Genomic DNA, 16,822 nt, shown 5'->3' with positions numbered 1-16,822 from the left:
TATACAAATAAAAAAATAATAGTGAACTACTAATATCAAGGAGACACACACACACATATATACATACATATATATATATATATATATATATATATATATATATATATATATATATATATAACTACTCCTTGATGAATGAACAATTTTGAAAGTGCTCGTCCATAAGGAATGAAGGAACTCATTCGTTCTTAAAAGGACACGAGTGTTGACTTCAAATAGTCAAACATAACTTGAGATAAATTGATTTTCCACCTTGAGTTAAGGAGAAGCAGAAGATACTTGTCATCCAAAGTCATAGTTTTTTTATCCTTGTTCCTTGGAAAAAAGTTTGATGTCAAAATTTGATGCCAAACCGATGGCCTGAAATTAAGGCTAGCGACTTTTGTAGAAATAAAAAACCATCAATGATAAGGCTGAGTGGAAGATAGTTTCCAGTGCACAAGATATGGAGTAACACTCACATTCTCACAATTTATCACATTGGCAATAATAACTATTTTAATGGTGATGAGGATCCTGGAAAGTTTAGAAAGAAACAAGACTCATGATTGAGTTCTTTGATTGGTGCATTTATCCATAATTCTAACAAGATCGGGGTAAGTGGAATTAAAGAGCATATAAAAGTAACCATTCTAGCCTTGAAAAGAGATGATCTCTTGAAGATCAAAGTCGTGAGCCATCATTTCTGTAAAATCAATAAGTCTTTTATTGACGACGACCAACTGGCTATCGATGCCATGGTTAGTTTTTGAAGCCATCTCATGTTTAGGGTTTTCACAAAAGAAAGAAGGAAATAGAATTTTTGGAAAACAAAGAGTAAGAGAGAGAAGAAATAGAGAAGATGGGGTTAAAGGATTTTATTTATTTCAAACAGTTGATGTACCCAAGGTAATTGGTATGTGTGCTGTCAAATTAAAGTAGGGCAGCTGTCTAACTTTAAGACCATACAAAAATCATGCTTAATGTAACACAGAAAAGAATAGAATAAACAACTTAAATAACAATTTAAAGATTCAAAATATAAACGTAATATAAACAGAAAAAAGAAAAAAAAAAGGTTTTTAAGATGGATGCTTAGAAACAGTGGTGGTCAACAGATTCTGAATAGCAAGGTTTATTTCTTCTTGACAAACTATCCAAGCCTTCACTTCAGCATTTTTCTTTTTCAACTCTTCCGGAGTCTTCTTAATATCTGAAGAAGCATCTTCAGCAACAACAGACACAAATATAGGGATCCTAGAGGATGCTGCAAAGTTAAATTTGGTTTTGGAGAAGCTTCACAACAGTTTGAGGTTCTAACAAAATCTCTATAGGAGCAGGAACAGGTTCTGGTGGAGGGAGTGCCATAGGCTTGTGTTGAGACTTCAGCTCAACAATAAACTTTTGAAAACCCACAATAGTCTTTAGAGCCTTAGAGAATCTGACTAAGAATTTCTTCAAAACTTGTTCATATGAAATGTCTTTGAGGAATTTTCAGAAGTGAACCAACCAATTCTTAACTGATCCCATAATATATCACTTTCAATAGGAATGTCACGGATTGTGACACCATATTTCATAAAGTAAATACTCTCAGCATGTTTCAATATTCTTCCTCAATCCCTTGGAGGCTTAAGAGCAAATGGTCCAATTGCTTATCCATTATGAATGGAATTAGCTTTATTATATCTCATATTGTTAGAGAAAACAACCATTCTACCGATAAGCTAGCCAATTTAAATCTCTATATGGTTAACAATGTTTGGCTTGATTCTTATCCGAACACTATTCTTAGTGACTACCTAGGAATATACTTAGGTTACCAAACTTTGGATTCGTTTAAGCCGGGGAAGGTTTCTTTTCTCCCTTGTATATCCTTTTTATTAATCCATTGGGTTTTTTTTTATTAAAAAACAAAGTCATTTATTACAAATTACTAGTATATTCTAAATTGGATTGGATTGGTTTCTCGTTTCGCCCCAGGGATTCTATTAGGGGAAACTTTCTTTCTTGGATAAATTTTTGTAAGTTTAAGAAGGTTAGAAATCGAAAAGTTAGTTTGGTGTGGTCGGCGGTGTGTTGGACGCTGTGGAAGACGAGGAACTCCATTGTTTTTAATAATGATGCAGGTGTGGTCTCGGATATCGTTTGGAACATTAAGTTTTTAGTTTGAAAGTGACATTTTATCGGCGAAATTTCTTTCTCCAAATGTATTCATTATGAATTTTACAAAGCTCCTATATATTATTTAGCTTAAGTTTCATTTGAATCGGAATTTTTCCTCTTTCTCTAATTGTATCTTGTTTTTATTAATAAGGTTAGATTACCCCTTAGGGTCTGTTTGGTTCAAATGAGGGGGAGGGAATATGAGGAATTTTAATGGAGGGAAGGGGGGATTTTTATTAATTATGTATGTTTGGTTCAAACGAGTGAATGGGAGGGGAGGGGAGGGATTTTGGTTAAAAATATGTTTGGTTCACGAGGGGAGGGGAGCGGTTTTATTAATAGTTTACATTTTTATCCTTATGATTTTATATAACTGATATGATATTCAAAGGTGAAAATTTCATAAATAATTTTTTAGAAATAATATTTGTAAAATTGAGTGATTAAAAATTTATAACTTACCACATAACGTTAAAAAAATTGAATACACTTGATACGTATTATAACTTTCGGCGCAAAACTATCTATACGTTGATAACAACTTTTGAATACATAAAATAACTTATCGTTATATATATAATAAACCAAATAAATGAATGGTTTAAAATTTTATATAATATTATTTATATATTTATAGAATATATCACCAAAAAATATAATATTATTTATATATTTATAGGCCTTATATATTTATAGAATATTATTTAACTTATTGTTATATATATAATAAACCAAATATATATATATATATATATATATATATATATATATATATATATATATATATATATATATATATATTTATAGAATATATCACAAAATTAGAAAAAAAATTAATATAAATAAATATAAAAATAAAAAGTTAAAGATAAAAAATAATTATAATGAATTGATATACGCAATAGAGAATAAAAAAGAAGCAGATGAGAAAATAATAAAATAAAATTGAAGGTATTTTAATAAATATATTAAATTATTAAATATCAACGCTCACATTTCCTCTCCTCTGAATCCTCCCGATTCGGGGGACGCAAAAAATGTGATTGAGAGGAATTTTGTTCTCCTCCCCTCCTCTTCCTTCCCTTCATTTTTCTGGAACCAAACACACCATAATACTCTAGTCTCTAGTACTCTATTATTAAATCCTTGATTAAAAAAAAAAAAGAAAGTATATTCTAAATGGACGGAAAAACCAAAATGATACTACCTCCAGTCTTATTTATAAGAAAAAATTCCTTTTCTAGATATATTGAATAAATAATGTATCTGGATAATGTGTTGTCTAGAAACATTATTTATTCAATGTATCTAGAAAGAGAATCTTTTCTTATAAATGAGATCAGAGGGAGTATAATATAACTACCCCTATATACTAAGGCTAATTAATTACCAGATCACCTCGATTAAATATATCTCGGAACCGGAAGAGTACAGATTCAAAAAATGTCCGATAACACCAGAAAGAGACAAATTGCTGTCTACAGCTTCAACGTGTAATTCTGCGCCTCCGATTTCCCTCGTTTTATTCACTTTCTCTCATGAAGAACAATGGCAGCCTCCAGATCCATAAAGAATAAGCATCGTGAACCACGACAAATGAAAAGCCCTTCCATGGCACCTCTTCCAACTTCTTCACGAAAACGCAAACCTCGCACTCTTGCCACTGTTTCCGCTATTCTTGCCGTTTTACTCGTCATTTCCGTCATCTGTCTCTTGCTCGTTTCGTCGAACGCATGGCGTGCGTTTCAACAAGTGGTTTCTTATGAGACGATCTCCGTCGTCAATGAGTTTCCTCACGATCCTCAAGCCTTCACGCAGGTCAACTTTTTTTATTTTCTGTTTTTGTTCGGATTTATTCTTTTACTTTTGTTGTTGTTCATTCCTTTCGTACCGTGTATTTGACCTTTTTTAATGGTTCAAGTTGTTGTTTTCAATGGAGTTGAAGATCAGTTTCTTCGGTTACTGTTTGATTTGGATGAGGATTGATTAATTGTTTACGATGTGTGTTATGGAAATTGTTTGATTTGGATGAGGATTGATTAATTGTCTACGATGTGTGTTATGGAAATTGATTTTGTAAAATCGCTTTTTGTCAAAAAGTGTTTAACTGTAAATTGATTTGTATTTGGACACATTAAAAAAAATAAATTACCGGGTCATGTTTGATTTTATGGAGCAAAATCTATGTAGCACCTTTGAAAAAAGTTGTGTTACTCTTTAGTGTCGGTGTCCGAAACCGACAACGACACTTGTGACTACATTTAATTTATTATCATTTCAAATTATTATTGGTATCAACATGTTAGGAGTCAGTGTTGTGTTTTTGGTGTCCGTGCTTCATAGATCAAAATTGCTTTTGGAAAAGCTAGAACTCTAAGCTTTTGGGTAGAATTGAGGTTGGATTTAGAATCAATATTAGGGCCGGGAGTCAAAGTGTCAAACATAATTAATTGTGTTCAAACCTAACCAATACAAACAAGATTGAGGGGTGGGAAGTAATGATCTAAATATGCTAATTACTAAGGCCAAGTTCTCTGAGTCCATGAGAAGGATCTAGATTTTAAATAGATCAATTATGCTGAGTAATTGGTTAGTTTGTTAGTAATTGGTTAGTGTTATAAGAGTTGGAATTTCCTACTTAATTGCGGCCTGCCCCTAGTTGCCTTAATTGCAGCACTTTGACTTGCCTCATTGTAGCCCCCAATACCTCCATTATGTTGGCTTTGAAGGGGTGGATTTAGTTCCACATTGCTTAGAGATATGGCATGTGTTGTGTTTATATATGGGGACAATCCTCACTCTACAAGCCGGTTTTATAGGGATGAGTTAGGCCCAAACCCAAATTATGAGAATAAGCACAAGATTGGTGAATGTAATCATCATGAAGAAAATGAATGAAAATGTTAATTTTAGAGTAGTTTAGCATCTTTTAGTGCAATTGCTGTTTGTTTCATGCAGCACCAAAAAAGTTATTCATAACATGGAACCAAACGTTGACTAGTTATTTATTTATTTAATTTTTGGAGAGAGGTACGTGAGAGTTGGTGAGCAATTTGGATGCAATGCGAAGTTTGTTTTTATTATTGATGACAAATAGTTCAAGACCTGAAAGGCTACTGGTCTATAGTTCTATACAAGTTCTATGCGGGGAGTACTGCATTCATTAAATCGTGTATTCATTGTCGCATTAAGCACATAATAATCATTGAGTGAAGTTTAGTCAGCTCACAAGTTTTTGGTTGTATTAGGTTTATTGAAGCGAGAATGTGATGCATGTAGTAGTGTATACAACTGTTATTAGTTGTATTTGGTTGTTATAACTGCTTAGACAGTTATATATAGTTAGAAAATAACCATTCAATGTATGCTTTTGTTGAATAAATAAAACACTCTTTCCTTATCCCTACTTTCTATTCTCTCTCTCTCTTTCTCAATATTCTCCCTCAATCCCCTATCATTGGTATCAGAGCCTGTCGACCTCGGCCACATCCTTCATGGCAGAAGCGACGCGAATGCAGAACGCCATTCGTGAGGCGGAGGAACGCATAATGGCGGCGGTGGAGCCATGTATCACGAGGCAAATTCGTGAATTGGAGAATCGTTTCGAAATTCAATTCACCAATGTGCAAGAAGCCATGCGCGGAATTGGATTGCAAATGGCGGAGTTAACGGCGTCGCGTCGCCATGGTGGTACTGGTGACGGAGCAACTCGACCAGCAACGCGATTAACGCGTTTGGATTTTCCAAAATTCACTCGCGACGATGTCGAATCTTGGATTGCGAAATGTGAACGTTTTTTTTTGTTGGACGGAACGCAAGAAGGGGACAAGGTCTCCGTTGCGAGCATCGCTCTTGATGATAATTCTTTTCGTTGGTTCCAAAGTCTAGAACAGGGATCGAATGGCCGATTGACATGGCAAAATTTCACTGAGGCATTGAAGATGCGATTTAGCCTCGAGTTCGATTCACCTATGGAAGAACTCAAGAAACTGGTGCAGACTGGTTCCTTGGAGGCATATCAGGAAATGTTTGACAATCTTGTGGGTAGAACAGCTTTGACGGAATCTCAAAAGCTCCAATGCTATTTAGGAGGCCTTCAACAGGAACTGTGTAATGGTGTGAAGATGTTCGCTCCGCGTACGGTGTTGGAAGCCACTCGTATGGCAAAGTTGCAAGAACGAAGCTTGGATTTGTTACAGAAACGGTTGGGGCCTGCAAACCGAACACAAAGTTCTTGGAGTGAGAAAAAGAATACAATTTCTAACACCTTTGACAAGAAAGTGATGACTCAGGAGAAGAAAGGGATTGTCGACGGTTCACAGAAGAGCATTTTGGGAAAGCCGACATATACGTTTCAGAAGAAGCTTTCTCCTAAAGAAATGGATGAACATAGGGCTCAAAACTTGTGTTTTTTCTGTCATGACAAATTCTTTCCTGGACATGATTGTCCTCAGAGGAAGAAAATGCAAGTGTTCCTTATGGAGGTTGGGGAGGAAAACCAAGTGGAGTCAATTGAAGTTGATTCTGTTTCTGAGGAAGTGTCTAATGATCCTACTCAAGGTGTTGATCCCACTGTTTCACTTAATGCCATTCAGGGAGACTCTTCTCATCCTATGATGAGATTGATAGGATGGATGGGCAAAAAGAGAGTTCATGTACTCATAGATACAGGCAGCACTCATAATTTCATCAACCAGAAATTATGTAAAGAGGGGCTCAATATTCTACAACCCATGCATCCCTTGCGGATAACTGTAGCTGATGGTGGCCTTATACAAGGTGCGGGACGATGTGAAGGCATCCGGTTAAAGCTTCAAGGGTATGATTTTCTCACTGATGCTATTGCAATACCATTGTCCAGTTGTGATATTATATTGGGCATGCAATGGTTACGGCAATGGGGAGTCATCCACTGGGATTTTACCAATATGGCTATGGAATTTTCTATGAATGGTATGCATGTGAAGTTGCAGGCTGTTAAAGAAATTAAAAGTAGGATAGTCCCAGCTGCTAAATTGCATCAGTTAATGGTTGAAGATAGCTTCTGTTATATGCTACAGTTGCTACCTTGTTCCACAGAGACAATGTGCTGTTCAGTGACCACTGAGGAGCTAGAGGATCCGGTGATGAGGGTCCATAGAGAATCTGTTCTACATGAGTTCCAAGAGGTCTTTGATACACCTACTCAACTGCCACCCTTTAGGGGTATTCATGATCATCAAATTGTGCTAAAGGAGGGTTCTAACCCCGTTAGTTTAAGACCTTATAGATATCCACCAGCTCAGAAGGATGTCATTGATGGCATGGTTAAAGAGCTCTTGGATTTGGGAGTAATTCAACCAAGCTCTTCACCTTTTGCTTCTCCAGTTGTGTTAGTTAAAAAGAAAGACGGGAGTTGGCGAATGTGTGTGGATTATAGGCGGTTGAACGACATGACAGTGAAGGCTAAATTCCCAATTCCTTTGGTGGAGGATTTATTGGATGAATTAGGTGGGGCAGTGGTGTTTTCTAAATTGGATCTTAGGGCTGGATATCATCAAATAAGGATGAAAACGGAGGACGTACCAAAGACAGCATTTCAAACTCATGGGGGGCAGTATGAATATGTGGTGATGCCTTTCGGCTTGTCCAACGCACCAGCTACTTTTCAAGGAACAATGAACACTATTTTTTCTGGTTTATTGAGAAAATGTGTTCTTATTTTCTTTGATGACATACTAGTGTATAGCCCATCTTTGGAGGCACATGTGGCTCATCTTCGACACGTGTTTCAGATCCTCAAAGCTCACACCTTCTATGTTAAGAGAAGTAAGTGCGCATTCTTCACGACACGGATCGAATACTTGGGTCATTTCATTACACCTACGGGAGTTACTACTGACCCAATTAAAGTTCAAGCTGTGAGAGATTGGCCGGCGCCTCAAACAGTTAAGCAATTGAGGGGCTTTCTAGGATTGACGGGTTACTACAGGCGGTTCATTAAAGGTTACAGCATCATTGCTTCTCCTCTTACTGATTTACTCAAGCGGGATTCGTTCCATTGGACACAAGAGACGCACAACGCCTTCACTACGTTGAAAGATGCTTTGAGTAATTCTCCGGTGTTGGCCATCCCTAATATGCAAAAGTCATTTGTGGTTGAAACAGATGCTTCGGGCACGGGAATTGGTGCTGTGTTAATGCAGGACAGGCACCCTGTGGCTTTTATTAGCAAGGTTTTGTCTCCTAAAAACAGGCTGTTGTCAGTTTATGACAGGGAATTATTAGCATTGATTCATGCAGTGTCTAAGTGGCACCAATATCTTTCCCTGAACACATTTACAATTCTTACTGACCAACATAGTTTGAAATACCTATTGGAGCAACGTTTATCTACTCCAGCCCAATATAGATGGGTCACTAAACTCATGGGTCTTTCTTATAAAATTTTGTATAAGAAGGGTAAGGATAATGTAGCTGCAGATGCCTTGTCGAGAGCTTCGCATGGGGAAGTTTTACAGTTGACCGTCTCTTCTATTTCTTCTGAGTTATGGGACTCTCTCCTTAAAAGCTATGAACAAGATTCAGCGTTGCATGACCTCAGGCTGCAGGTTCTCGCTAACCCAACCTTGCATCCCCATTTTTCTGTTTTGGACAATTTATTGTATAGGAAACACAAGCTGGTCATTCCTAATGATGGACAAGTGCGATTGGTGATTCTACAATGGCTTCATTCTTCACACCAAGGAGGCCATTCGGGCATCAGGGCTTCTATAGCAAGGATCAAGAGCATGTTTTATTGGAAGGGCCTTGCCAAAGATGTCACAAAGTTCATTCAGCAATGTGAGACTTGCCTTAGATGCAAGTATGAACCTAGAGCTGTTGCTGGTTTACTTCAGCCCCTGCTAGTTCCAGAGGGAGTGTGGCAAAGTATAGCCATGGACTTCATTGAAAAGCTTCCTAAATCTCATGGTAAAGACACAATTTGGGTAGTTATTGATCGGCTGAGCAAATATGCCCATTTTATTCCTCTTGCTCACCCTTTTACTGCATCAAAATTGGCTGAAGTTTTCATTTCTGAAATTTACAAGTTACATGGTGCACCTGCCAACATTGTGAGTGACCGAGATCCCTTGTTTACAAGTAAATTTTGGGGTTCTTTCCTTGGTCAATTGGGCATTTCCCAGAGCTTAACAACAGCCTACCACCCTCAATCGGATGGTCAAAGTGAAGTCTTGAACCGCTGCTTAGAACATTACTTGAGGGCTATGACATGGCAGCGGCCTAAAGAATGGGTCAATTGGTTACCTTTGGCTGAGTGGTGGTACAATACCACTTATCATTCTGCTATTCAAGCTACCCCTTATGAGATCGTGTATGGTCAAGCACCTCCTCTGCATCTTCCTTATTGCCCTCAAAGTACCAAGGTGGATGCGGTAGATCGAAGTTTCGTTGTAAGGGAGGAAATGATCCAGAAATTACAAGGTAACTTGGTTCGGGCTCAAGCACGTATGAAGCGGCAGGCTGATAAACATCGCAGTGATCGGGAATTCAAGGAAGGAGATTGGGTTTTCCTAAAGTTACAGCCCTATAGACAATCTTCTGATCAATATCGTGCTTCCGAAAAGCTTTCTCCTCGGTTTTATGGTCCTTATCAGGTGCTACATAGGGTGGGAAAAGTTGCATACACCTTGATTCTCCCAGCTAATTCGCGGATCCATCCTACGTTCCATGTATCTCTCTTGAAACCGTGTCCTGATGCAAACATTCCCGTGGTTGCACTTCCTGAAGAGTGGGGAAGTTTGGATGATCCTAAGGAACCATTTAAGATTTTGAAGAGGCGCTCGATTCAGAGACATAATAGGGCAGTTACTGAGGTTTTGGTTCAGTGGAAAGGGGAGGCGATGGAAGAGGCTACTTGGGAGCTACTATACAAAATCAAGCTACAGTTTCCCTATTTTGATGTTACAGCTTTTCCTTGAGGACAAGGAAGATTTCAAGGGGAGGGATATGATGCATGTAGTAGTGTATACAACTGTTATTAGTTGTATTTGGTTGTTATAACTGCTTAGACAGTTATATATAGTTAGAAAATAACCATTCAATGTATGCTTTTGTTGAATAAATAAAACACTCTTTCCTTATCCCTACATTCTATTCTCTCTCTCTCTCTTTCTCAATATTCTCCCTCAATCCCCTATCAGAATGTGAGCACTGAGCTGCCCAATTTCAAGCCAAAGGATTCAATTTACTGATGTAGGGGCCTGGATTCACCGTATTCAACAAATCTTGCAGTCACTGCATTCATCAGATTTAGGACATTAGACAGAGATCATATGCTGATAATCTCATATAGTGTAGCACCCTCTATAGCACTGTATGAAAGAAAGCGTGTCTGTGTCCGTATGTGTGTCGGACATCGACACGACGCCAACACTTGTGATTACGTTTAATTTATTAATTTTTTCAAATTATTATCGGTGTTGATGTGTTAATGTCGGTGTCCGTGTCTGTGTCCTTGCTTCATATGTAGCACCTACCTATCTCTAAAATGCTATCACGGAAGCAGATATAGGTATTTAAGTTATTTAAGAATCTAGGTTGTCCATCCTGGATAGCGGCCTAGAGCGGCCGTATATCATTTTAGCTAGGTATTTCTCTATCTGCTTTAATATTCCAAACTTCATTAGAGCATCACTTATGAAATCCAATGAGTTTTCAGTTAAATTTAAAAGAAACTGTAACTGACAATAAGGAATGACTTAAACACAACACTAAATTTTAGTGATGGACAAGGCAACTTTCTTGGGTTCCCTAGCATAAGTGGCACACAATATTTTTTTATTGCAAATAGTGTTTTATGCGAAGGAGATATATGTATTTTGAAGTGTTTATCAAATTGAAATCTGCACTGCTAATGCTTAGTTTGTCACTCATTGAAGATAAAAAAGTTTTCTCCTTGCATGTTTGATTTCAGGGACTTCTTTATGCTGGAAATGATACCTTATACGAGTCAACTGGTCTTTATAAGAAGGTAATGTTTCTTTCCTTTTTCAGTGTTGCCTTTTTTCTTACTTTTTCCTTTCTACGGCTGGAGTGGGATGGGAGATTTTGTGTATTCTTGAATATGAAAATTTCAAGCTGACATCAGTTACATAAATATGAATCTGACCACTACTGGTGCGCATTCAATAAGACCAATGGTTGTCAGACTCACGAGTTAACTCGTTGAGTTGAGTTTAGGAGGTCAAAACGAGTTGACATGTACTCAGACTTGTTTCGTGGTAGACTCGATTAAATGCGGATAGACTCTTCATTTTGTTGCTTTGTTGCTGTTTTTGTGTTGTTTCTTTGAGTGCTCTGTTTTTGCTTCGTTCTTGTTGGTTTTTTGTATCGAGCGAGTGGTTACTGCTTGTGATATCTCCGTTCTCCAAATATAACATTGTTTTTGTTTTTTATTTCTCTTCTTTTGGAAGCAATATGTTCCTTTGTTTTGTTATACCGTTTTCCATTTGTGTGTCTCAAAATGTCCCTTTGTTTTGTTATAGTTTGAAATTGAGATTTTAATGTTAATTGGTGTTGTATTATATTTGTGACATTTTAAGGTTATTTTAAAGTCACTTTTTATTTTCCATATACTCTTAGGAGTCTGCAAGTTGAATCGACGGACTCTTCACGTGTTTACGTGGACTCGCGAGTCTGACATTTTTCTAAGCTTTTATCTATTCTAAAATATTGTTAATCAAGATTAGGTTTATTTTCTAATTACATTCTAATTTTTTGTTTACCCAGACATACAATTAATGTTGTTTTTGATGTGTAATATTTGTTTAACATTTCAACTATTTGTTGTTTCAGTCCTCTGTCCGCAAGGTAGCTCTTCGTACTGGGAAGGTACTGATTTCTAGTTCTTGTACTCTTCCATGTTCTTGTATGAGTATTCTTATCTTTATGCTTTTCAATTATTATTTTATATGAAGAACAACTGATGGATAGCTGTCAAACTCTTAAGTTGATTTAATCCGAGTTTTCTTTTGATATAAATCTGTACAGTATGACCAATTTAAAGCAAGGTAGCAAGATTAATGATTAAACATGGTAGTGTGGTGTTTAAACAGTATTTTTACTTAATTAAATTACCAAGCCTTTCCCCTATGTTTTTCCCTCCCTTTCACTCATTTTTCTGGACACAATGTCTCTTTAGCTGAAATGATTTACATTGCCTAATTTCAATCCAAATCTTACTTTAAATGAAGGGAATTTTATTCAAGGAAGGTACATTTTTATGGTTTTAATTTTCTTTTTACAAAGGTATTTTAACTGGGCTTTAGAAGGCAACAAAAGTTTCTAAGTTGCATTTTCCTACTTTTCAATGTTGTTCATGCTCTCAGAATATGCTGTTGTTGTACCCACAACATTTATGAATGTCTGTTAAGAACTTAAGGAAGAAAAGTAGAAAATTGTTTGGGACTAAAGAAAAGCACAATATTTTTAAATGATCGAGGACGGAAGAAAGACTTCTTTGGCCAAGGTTTCTCCTTCAACAAAACGTCTCCATTTCATTTGATTTTCTAATTTCTCTAAATAAATCCTTCTATCCTTATTCTCCCTTGTTTATCGTATTGATGTCCTCTCTAGCTAAGTATCTACCCTAACTAATCCTAACTACTTTTCATCTCGGAGAGTTCCTTTCTTTAACACGATGGTTATATTCCATGTAAAAGAACTGATAAAACTATATACATACAAATGTTCATTTGGGAGTTTATTATAAGTGCACTTTTTATATTTGATTACGCATAGTAATTTGAATACGGGAAGTCATAACAAGTTTCATTTATTTAGTCTTGGTGCTATGTGCAGGTTGAGAAACTTCAGAAGCTAGATGATTCGTTATTTGGGGAAGGTTTAACTCTCCTCAGTAATAGGTGTGCAAGGAAAATTATGTTGCATTTTTTTAATGTATATTAATAGTAAACTCTGACAGCTTTTAATACATCAATAAAACATAACAATACTGCCAAATTTCTTAAACCACTTGAAACTTTAAATTTTTGGAGCCATAAAGTACTTGATGTCAAATTTAAGGGCCAAGTCTTAGTTTTTCGTTCGCTAGCTACTAAAACCAAAAGCTGATGGCAAGCCCATTTGAACTGAGCTTTGCAGGAGAAAGAGGCTACGGGCCATGCTGCATTTTCTTCTTGTTTGAATGGCCTATGCTCTGGTTTCTTAATGTTTGGTATATAATATAATAATCAGTAATTAACTCTTAGAGTTTGGGCTGAGAGCCTAATTCAACTCGAGAAAACAGGTTTGTAAAGTGAGAGCTGCCTACCAATCATAAACCTCTTTTAGATCATATTACATTACATTCAATAGGATCCAATAATGGACGGCCCTACGGATCTTGGTATGTTATGATACCATCTTAAACAAGAGTGCTCAAGCAACTTCAAGTATATTTTTCTATGTTAACATTGTTTTCATTTTGTATTTTAGTTTCTATAGCTATAAAAAGTAAACAGTACAGCTACTTAAATGGTAATATTTACCAATTTTGGTTGCTAATGAAAAAGGAAGAATGACCCTGATTTTTGTTGTAATATTCTGATTTAATTACTTCTGGATGCTTTCCGGGTTGTTTACTTCACTTTGATCCTGATATAATGTGCTTTTGGCTTAGACAATTGACATTGTGCTATTTGTGATTAATAATCAAGTCATTTTTGACTATTATGGTTGGTCTTTTAGTTTATTCTAATATATTATCTGGTGTAATTTTGTAGGCTGATCCAAGTAACATGGCTGCAGACACTTGGTTTCACATATGACCTCAAAAATTTAAGCAAAGTTTGTTGCTTTACCTACCTATTCATGTAATATTTTGTCTTTGGTTTGAGAGACTCCTGACGTTTTGATTCAGTGGGACTCTACGAAGAAAAGTAACAGCATTGTGATTATTGTTGATATGCAGTATGTCTTTACTATTCTGCATGATTGTATCATGCTGTTATACTGTGATTCCTTGACAGCTTCAATTTTGAAAGTTTTTAGCATTAAGTTAGAAATTGAAAGTTGATTGACTAGTAGTATAACAGATTTCAACTAGCTACTATATCTGATTAACAAATTTCTATGTCCAAAAATATATATCTTGTAACGTTGAATTCATTAAAACAAATTGAATATTTATACAAGCTGAATGGGTCTAAATATAGACACAAGTTGTCACCTGTGGTGCAGTTTACATGCAATGATTTTGGTGATACCAATCTTCTTTTTTGTTTGTTTATTTTTCCTGAGATTCTCTTCAGTACAAAGGTGAATGCTTCAAAATTCTTTTTAATATTGCAAGCTAGGTCTTAACGGCTTACTTTTACAATTTCTGTAGCTGGGGACATTTAATCATGATATGAAAGATGGCTGGGGTCTTGCAACTGATGGAAAAGTCTTGTTTGGAAGTGACGGAAGTTCAACCTTATACAAAATTGACCCTCAAACATTTAAAGGTCAGTCTGTCAAATCAAATTTTATTTGTTTCCTTTTACCAGTTTATTAGCGAAACCCAATTCCCAAACTTTTTCTTGCCTTGCATTTTCATGGAACTTACACTTTCCTCTCCATTGTAGTTATATCTAAACACATTGTCTTCTATAAGGGTCATCAAGTACACAATCTCAATGAACTGGAATATATAAATGGTGAAGTTTGGGCAAATGTTTTTATGGTATGTGTTTGCATGATCAACTATGAATGTTGTAGTCAGAGAAAATATATCTCCTAAAATTGTGAAAAAACAAAGACAAATGTTTGACATGTATGCATGATGCCTGTGGCCTAAGGCTTTCTGTTAATCTGGGTATTATTTGAGGTTGATTTTTCATTGTGTAGACTGACTGTATTGCAAAAATCTCTCCTAAAGACGGTGTTGTTGTTGGATGGATTTTCCTCCCAAATTTAAGGTATGGCCCATGTTTCCTTTTCTTATAAAAAATCATCTTAATTCTTATATGTTTGGTTTGACGCAACAAAGCGAATCCTGAATTGGGTTCTTCAGCAAATTAGCAACATCAAATTGGTCCTCAATGCTTTTTAATCACTTTAAGGCATTTAGTCGGTCCTAGTATATTCTTTTTGACGCCAAAAAATTAATCATTTGGTGGATAACCATATTATAGGAATTTAGTGGGGATTTACTCTAGCAACTAATAAGTATCTTTCTTTGTACATTGTTGCTTAAGTTATGTTTAATCTATCATTTGCAGGAAAGAATTAATGGAAGCTGGAAATAGTGTAAGGAACTTGAGCCTTTTGATACATCTACAGATAATAATTTTGTCCTATTATTGTGTGTTCTTAAATTCTTATTAGAGGTAGCTGTTGCTCATGATTTTTTGCTTGTGTGTTGTTCTCTTATATTTTAGGTTGATGTTCTTAATGGGATAGCATGGGATGCTGAGCAGGAACGAGTTTTTGGTAGGTGCTAGTTTTTTTTTTTAAAATCTATTATAAACTTTTTATTTGACCATATTTATTCAAGCATATCATTTCCATTCCATCCATTTGAGACTTGACTTGACTTGATTCATTTTTTTAAAAATCATAAATATTAAGCATGAAATTGACATTTGATGAAAACAAGGGTCAAATGGAAGTGTGACCTGACTCAAGAATCTAATTACACTTTTCTTGTTTTCATTCTGTTTTTAAGATTTCTTTATTGGCGAAGACATTTTTTTTGTTTGCTTTTCACAATTTGTTCTACAAGTATTTGAAATTGGAGAATAAATGCAGGTTTTTTTCCCCATGAAGTTTATGTGATTTATGTTCTTGATTGCAGTGACTGGAAAACTATGGCCCAAGTTGTATGAAATCAAAGTTTTACCCATAAAATCAACAATTGAGGAAGGGATGGTTGAGCAGCTTTGCCTGCGCAAGCCTTTCGAATTTCTATGATTTATAGCTGTGTGCCCAGTATTGAAGTCTATTTAGAAGAAAAAGGCAGCGAAATTGAATTTTGAAAATGGTACTAACATGATCCGTTTTTCTGTAACAGAAAAGTGCAAAAACAAAAGGCAATTTGAGGTGTTGTTTGCTGAAAAAGAATGGAAATAAAATCCCTCAAGAGAAAGAATATCAATATTTAAATTTATATATTGTCATGTTTATCACAACTTACGACTTTGATTCGCCAAGAGATTTTGAAGAGGGCAATGGCTAGAAATTTTGATAAATGTGTGCCACTGTTTGAGCATGTTTATCAAATTGAGTAATGTTATTCTTACACCTATAGTATACACCAATACTTACATCAAATACTGTTCATCGTATTTATACGGTGAACAGTGTTTTTAAAAATAAAATAATAATATTTATAAAAAATATTTTTTATTTTTAAAATTACGGACGATATTGTTCATGTACGGACGCGCATTAACCAACTTCATTACTGCATTAATCAAGTTTTTACACTATATTAATCAAGTTTGATGACTGCTAAAAATTATTTTTAATACCTGGATGTTGTATTAACTAAGTTTTTACACTGTATTAACCAAATTTGGTGACTGTTAAAAATTATTTTTAATATCTGGATGTTGCATTAACCAACTTCATTACTGCATTACTTTACACTAGTCACCAAATTTGGTTAATGTGTAAAAACTTGGTTAATGCAGTAATGAAGTTGGTTAATGAA

At 35.5% G+C, this 16,822-nt stretch overlaps 1 protein-coding gene across 1 annotated transcript; it reads left to right on the top strand.

Moving 5' to 3' along the window:
- Positions 1-3,523: 3,523 nt before the first annotated feature.
- Positions 3,524-16,276, top strand: LOC131653099 (glutaminyl-peptide cyclotransferase-like). Its single transcript, XM_058923147.1, has 11 exons — positions 3,524-3,963; positions 11,102-11,158; positions 11,983-12,018; positions 12,988-13,052; positions 13,911-13,974; positions 14,516-14,633; positions 14,754-14,851; positions 15,016-15,086; positions 15,390-15,417; positions 15,549-15,600; positions 15,965-16,276. Exons 1-11 carry the CDS (start codon positions 3,694-3,696, stop codon positions 16,078-16,080), a joined length of 975 nt encoding a protein of 324 aa, XP_058779130.1. The 5' UTR covers positions 3,524-3,693; the 3' UTR covers positions 16,081-16,276.
- The last annotated feature ends 546 nt before the right edge of the window (positions 16,277-16,822 follow it).

The sequence above is a fragment of the Vicia villosa genome, linkage group LG2, assembly GCF_029867415.1.
Source record: "Vicia villosa cultivar HV-30 ecotype Madison, WI linkage group LG2, Vvil1.0, whole genome shotgun sequence".
Taxonomy (NCBI): Eukaryota; Viridiplantae; Streptophyta; class Magnoliopsida; order Fabales; family Fabaceae; genus Vicia; species Vicia villosa.
The sequence above is the reverse complement of the archived record's forward strand: the minus strand, read 5'-3'. Positions and strand labels throughout refer to the sequence as shown.